The sequence below is a fragment of the Hypanus sabinus genome, chromosome 2, assembly GCF_030144855.1.
Source record: "Hypanus sabinus isolate sHypSab1 chromosome 2, sHypSab1.hap1, whole genome shotgun sequence".
In the NCBI taxonomy this organism is placed as follows: Eukaryota; Metazoa; Chordata; class Chondrichthyes; order Myliobatiformes; family Dasyatidae; genus Hypanus; species Hypanus sabinus.
The window spans coordinates 66,433,542-66,440,394 of NC_082707.1; the positions used below are offsets into that span (position 1 = coordinate 66,433,542).

At 44.3% G+C, this 6,853-nt stretch overlaps 1 protein-coding gene across 1 annotated transcript; it reads right to left on the reverse strand.

Moving 5' to 3' along the window:
• Positions 1-3,163: 3,163 nt before the first annotated feature.
• On the reverse strand, positions 3,164-5,382 carry scg2a (secretogranin II a). The gene has a single exon (XM_059989337.1). It carries the CDS (start codon positions 5,380-5,382, stop codon positions 3,436-3,438), a length of 1,947 nt encoding a protein of 648 aa, XP_059845320.1. The 3' UTR covers positions 3,164-3,435.
• Positions 5,383-6,853: the final 1,471 nt, after the last annotated feature.

A 6,853-nucleotide genomic window follows, 5' to 3' on the forward strand; every position in this document is an offset into this window, starting at 1 on the left:
CAATCGTCTTTTAAACCATGTTTTATCTGAGTTCTGTTTAAGTGAACTAAAATAATCTTTAAGATTAAGATGAGCTTTATTTAACATTCAAACGGATAGTGAAATGTGTGGGTTTGCATCATAACGGTGGTTTGTGTTGTAAGGTGTGTTCCAGGGCGGCAGCATTCATGATCTTGCCTCAGAATGCTGCCACTCCATCAAGGCATCATTGCTCATGGCTTGGCACCTGCCCCTGGGCTGCCAGAAGCTGCCCTGAAAGGCTTTCTCCAGGAAGTCAACAGCCTTCCACTCACCATCCACAGCCAATGAGGGAGCATGAAAACAGCCACAGTAATGCACTAAGGTCGAACTGGTAATTCTTTCTGTTGACATAGATTGCTGAATCAAGTTAATTTGGGTTTGGCCAGTGACTGCCTCACATCTTCATACTCCCCTTTCCCTGCCCCATTGCTCTATCTGTTTAATTTCCTTTCTCCTCTTTGAATTCCTCATTTTATCATTCACCTGTTGCAATCTCCCAACTGCACCCTCCCCCAGCTCCCCCACCTGGCGCTATCCACCTGTTATCTTGCATCCCTCCTCTGTCACCCATCATTTCAGAATCCTTTCTTGCCATTCTGCTCTGTGCTGGCCATCTCAACTCTCTGCCCTCAGTCCCCGTGCAGGGGTCCAACCCAAAATGTCAGCAGTCTCTTTCCTCCCACCATGTTGTTTGATTTGCTGAATTCCTCCAGCATCCAGATCATGTGTTGCTCCAAGTTCAAACATCTGCATTCACTTGTGTCTTCATTAAACTACCAGCCATTGGCAGAGGTTTTAGTTATAATGTGGCTTGAGCAAGTGTCATAGGTCAGTGACGGTGGTCTAGCTGGAAGATGCAGTTTGGTTCCCTTCCCTCCTCGTCTTTCATGTTATAGCAGATTGGTACACTTTCTTTGCCCTTTGCTCATTTCCCTTAGCACTTGCCCTCAAAGAGGAATGCTGTAAAATCAGACATGTCTATGGCGACCTGGCAATGCTAAAGACTCAGCAAAAAACTCCCCAGTTTCTGGTACACAACCCACTGAATATTATATAAGTCTGGAAGCAATCCTGTCTACCCCAATGAAATCAATCACCAAAAAACCTGTAATTAAATGATTTTCCTTTTGAAAATCATTGGAGGAGTTCCATCCACAAAAGTGATTCCGCAGTTGCTTGAAATCTTTAGCAACACACACGCTAGAGGATCTCAACAAGCCAGACAACATCTATAGAGGGGAATAAACAGTCACTGTTTTGGCACAAACGTCGGCTGTTTATTCCCCTCTATAAATGTTGCCTGACTTCAAGTTCCTCCTGCATTTTTGCTGGAAGGAGGTCTTTCCTGTGGTCGCAGACGTGTTCAGCTGCATGAGGCTACAATTACAGCACGGAAACAGGCCATCTCGGCCCTTCTAGTCCGTGCCGAACGCTTACTCTCACCTAGTCCCACCTACCCGCACTCAGCCCACAATGCAGCAACGGTATAGTTTGGGTTCGGTTTTGCAGTGCTAAATCAAATAAGCAATTGAAGACAGCTGCTGCGGCTCGTTCATTAAACATACCTTTGTTTGCAGCAAAATTCGTGCACTCCTTCCAAAACGGCGAACGGACACAACATTCTAACGTTTACCTATTTAGGCCAACTGGCACCCCAAACAGGAAAGGAAGGGTTTCACACAACCGCACTGTGCACTACTTGATTAATCTAGCTTTGTTTAAATCTACTTTCTCGTTCTAACTTAAGGTGAAGGTAGATTGAACTGAATGCTCCTCTGTAACTTGTCTTTATTTCTCGCTCTCTGGTTACATCTTGGCATTCGGCTCAGAACATTTCAATCACCCGATGTTGCAGTCCCCCGGAGCCCACTTCAGACTCACTCTCACCTCCTTCGTTTTCCTCGAGGTCTTATTTAACTCATTTATTATTTATATTTAGAGATATAGCATGGTAACAGGACATTCCGTCCCAATAAGCTGGCATCGCCCAATTCCACCCTTATGTCCGATTAACCTACTAACCGCATGTCTTTGGAAAGTGAGAAGAATCACCCGTTCACAGCCTCCTCACAGTTTGCGGCGGGAATCGAACCCTTCTTCCATAATAGGATTATGCTCACCGCTACGCTACCGTGCCGCCGCCACCCCATTTCCTTTCTCCATTTCTGTCTTGACCCCGATACATCTCTCTTGAGTCTGTTTGGTGGCTTACCGTTCCAGAATTTAAGGGAAAATAAAGGAGCAAACTATGTAACTTGCTGACCTCCAGATTCACGATCACATCAGACCTGATTTCCTTTGCATCGATCAAGGCTGTCCTCGGTAGTCTCCACCCAGTTGGTTCCACTTTTACGTTTATGGAATTCACCAACATGGCGGTCTGTGAAAAGCCACCGACAGCACTCAGAACTGAATTCCTGCTTGCAGTCAGCCTTTAGGTCCAGCCTAGTGGGCGAGGGGTCTGAAGAATCTGGCGCACCCTTTGATCGCTGTGTATCCCCTACCCCACTCACTGGCATATTCGTGTCATTATATCGTTTGGAATGTGTTTTATAATTCGAATAAATATTGGACAAATTAGTAAAACAGTTAGCTCCCAAAGTCTGTTTCACGACATAGCGAAATCCTGGCTGCTCTGTAAGCTACCACTGAATCCTTTGCCCCCTATTACTGATGCCTTTGACTAACTAATGATCTGTCACTGAGTTCAAAACAAATGCACTTTTGCTATAAAGTTCGTGTGTTATGAAAACTGTGTTCAAAAATAATTCTTCCATAGAAAAGGCTGCTTTAAACGCTGACCTGTGGCGTATGAGAGAACGTAATTCATACGTTACATTCTAACTGATGTGTGTTTCTAGATTTTATAACATAAAATGTCATGCACGTAGGAAAGCGAATCTCAGTTTTGCTTTAAGCAACGAAGGAGTGGGGCGAAAGCCAGCGGCAGGTTTGGTAATTTAAATTACACACCAATACAGAACAGTACGTGCAAAATGTACAAGAATTAAAGCTGCTTTATTTTCTTAATGCCACTTTATTTTCTTCTCAGCTTTTCACAGAAATCATAGACAATAACGAGTTCATTTTGATTAATTGGAAATAAAATACTTTTATTAAATAAAATCAATCACGGACGTGTTGCTACCAAGGCTTAACCATGCATGATGGGGATAGTTTCAGCCAAGAACAGGTATGTCAACATGACTTCTAAAACTGCCTCATCATGAAAAGTAATAAGTAATTTTAACAACCAAAAAAAATTACCGTGAAGCCGTGACAACGACCTATTCTCCACAAGAAGTTGGTTATCATGTCATTGTCCATGGATCTTTACGATAGAAATCTTAACTGCGTATGTATTTAATTTTTATCACAATCTGACATTTTTCTGTTTACAAATTATTCTCTTCGTTAATACAGCTCATGAGCCAGGATTTCTCTGTTTGGTTCCTTCATGGCACGATCCAAGTCGCTGTTCTGTTGATTTAATAGTTCCTTTAACTTGAGAATCACAGCCGCAGCATCTTCCGCTTTCTGTTGCCTTCGAGGGGCGCGGTGACCGTTCTCCGGAAAACTCGAAAGGCCGTTTATGACTGACATAACCTCGCCAGCTTCGTGGGGGCTGATACCGCGCAGCAACTCTTTGACGGGATTTTGATAGTTGTCTGCCTCCGCTTGTTCATCAGCCGATGAAGGCATTCTAGCCCGCGGGCTGCCCCCTGCATTCAGCAGATCGGGGTACTTGACCAGCAGCCTCTCCAGGTACCTGGCGAGTTCGTCGTCGTCGATGTCGACGGCTCGGTCGGCCGTTTCTTGGTCCAAGCCTTTGCCGTTCCGCAACGAATCCTGAATGCGATACCCTTGATAATTCGGGAATGGGACATAGAGTGCGGACGGACGGTTTGTCAGCTGATCTGCTTTACGGAAATACTCGGGCTTCTCGTACATCCTATCACCCGTCCCCAGGATGTTCAGGATGTCCTCTGCGGTGAGATCTGCATCCTCGTTGTTTTGAGCGAAGTTGTTGTAACCTTCTCTGAATCTTTTGCCTTCCCGACGCGCGTCCATTTCCGAGCTGTCGCGAAGGCTGTCCGGGAACTCGGGGTCGATCTCCGCCAGGGAGGCTCTGGGCGCTTGTTTCTTTTCTTCTGCGTCCTTTAGCATTTTGAGAATGTCATCCGGTGGTATTTGAAGTCTGCCGGACAGTTCAACAAACTGGTTCAGGAGACCTGGCTCAATGTCATCTTCCGATGCCTTAATCACCTTTTCACTTTCTACGTTCCTGTCTTCGCCTGCATTCCTAACGGCCATTTCGGGCTGCTTTTCGTACATTCTGTCCTGCAGCTGTTTATAATACTGTAGCATCAAGTCCATCGCGGCGTCTGCCTTCTCGCCTCCACCATCTTTCTCCCTTGTCACTTTCTCTCGGGAATCGGGATGATCCAAGTCGACCTCATCCTCAGTGGGCAAAGACTTCTTAACATTATAAGCTGCTCCCTCCGGCTCTGCGTCGGTGTCCGTTTCCTCATCCTGAAACTGTATCTCTTTATGGCGGTGCCTATTCTTCATTTCTATTGAATTCCAGTCTTCTCCGTCCGCCACGTCTTCATAAGCAAAATCACTGGCCCGGGAAACATCATCCTCCTCTTCCTTACGAAAATGCTCTTCCTCTAATCTTTCCCGTTCCTTGTGCGGGGCTGTGTATTTGCCCAGTTCGCGGAAGGCGGACTCCAGGGTCGCAAGGCTTTGTGGTGTGTACTGCTCTTCTACTATTTCATTGGTGCGTTTATAGGGATTGACATTGTAGCCGCCCTCCGGAAAGGCAATATGGTGTTTCCTTGACAGTCTGTCATTCATATCACGTGCAAATAATTCATCATCGTCGCCTTGTTGGTTACCTCCATCCTCCATTGCATCCTCCTCCCGGTTATGATACCAAGCTCCTGCTCTGTACGGCTTGCCGCTCGCCCTGGATTCGCCTTCTGCTTGCATCATAGCTTGCAGTAAAAGCCTGGCCCACTCAGCCCTGCCTTCGTCCGAGGATTCCCTGGTGTTGTCCAGCTGTTGATCCTCTTGATCGTTTTCCTCCAACTTTTTAAAGAGTGGTTCTTGAAATTGACGGAATGCTCCATTCGCTTCATTGTCTGGCACCGGCACGCCTTCGTTATTTTGCCGTAAATTTTCGATGAATTCCAGAGCTTTAATCATATTGGGATCAGGATAGTTGTATGCGTTTTCTTTATACGCGCTCGGTTCATATCTGTGTGGTCCTAACGACGCCGCGTGAAAAGTATCGGAGTAAAACAGAATGGTGAGGGTTAACATGATTTCGCTTGTAAAGGTCTTAATCATCGCCATCTTTACGGTTGTTCACAGCTGGAAGAAATAAACAAAAAAAAACAATTACAACTAAATTTTACATTTTAATTTGGGAAATCAAGCACAAAGGAATAGATAAAGATATCAGCGCAACTAACTCCTTCACTCTCGATATTTATGATATCATTCATTAAGTATCCCAGGATTTGCCAGTGCATTATCCTCTCCATCTCATTTGTAAATGTTTTATGGAGAAGAAATGACCGAAGCCCCATTGCAATTATTTTTAGTCGCAATTTCACGAGTTCTTCCTCAGTTTGCCAATAACCCCATTAATCGCGTTGTCCTGAAGGCATTTGAGAAAATGGATACACTCTATTAAAGTTTTTGCATAACATTTGCTATCTGCTTTGTGCTAATTCTATTTATGTAAACGCCAATCCCAGAGCTTTCGGGTCCGCCTGGTCTGGAAATGCTGCAGTATGTGTTGCCACGGTAACATGCAATTTATTTATGTGATACCACTGGAAACCAGAGAGGATTTTTAATGCAGAACAATCATAATGATGTCAAAGCAATTACTGAAATTAGATTATTATGTTAAAGCATATCAATTCTAATCTAGTTTTCCTTGCACTTCACTCTGTTCACCGTAAAACCTTACTTAATCAACTTCGATTCAGAGGTGTCGGTCCCCGCCGTCTGTTGGTTAACTGGAGTTCTTCAGGAAAATGCTTAAAATAAAGCAAAAATAGCTCAATTTAGTTTGTGAATACAGAAACGTTACATATTTTACCCGTGAATCGGGCATCCAATAAAATTTGAGGAGCGCAACAGGTTGTTATTACCGAGCCAAGCGTTTATAAAGCATGAGCAGGCTGTAACCGGATTATACATCCTTCATCAGTACATTTGATTCTTTAAATACGATGTAAAACTTGCCTGCGATTTAATATGAAGCCGGTTCGAGCGAGAACATCTTTCGCAATAGAGAGTGTCTGGAGCAAGTTGGGTTGAAATTTCCAGCACCAGGACAGCTCCCTATTTATAAAGCAGCCCCGCAACAAGCCATAAACCACCTGACCCTGCGTCACCCAACTCTGACGCCAGTCAAGTCTTATCACCGAATGCAATCAGAAATGAGAGATTAAAAAAAACCTGCCGCCGTCACCCTGGGGCGACCACAGTGAGGAGGGATAACGGCAAGTATGTTCCCGCAAAATATACACGAAATGCAGCAGAAAATAGACAAATTAAACCCTACCTTATGTTGCACAAAGCTGAACGGACCTATTCGCGGCTTACTGGAATTACTACAAAGTTAGTGCATTTATTATGTAAAATCTGGAAAAAAAATCACCGAAACCACTAGATTGAAGAAATTTCAATTCATTTACGTGCTCCACGATCCACCATCGATTGCTTCTCGTTTTCCGAATTATAATTTCTCATTTTTAACCGAAGTAGTCAGAAATTGGCGTCGGGGATACTGAAATAATGCTACAAATCG

Bases quoted from the DNA above. Each gene is read 5' to 3' on its own strand.
- scg2a (XM_059989337.1), bottom strand. From the start codon at position 5,382: ATGGCGATGATTAAGACCTTTACAAGCGAAATCATGTTAACCCTCACC.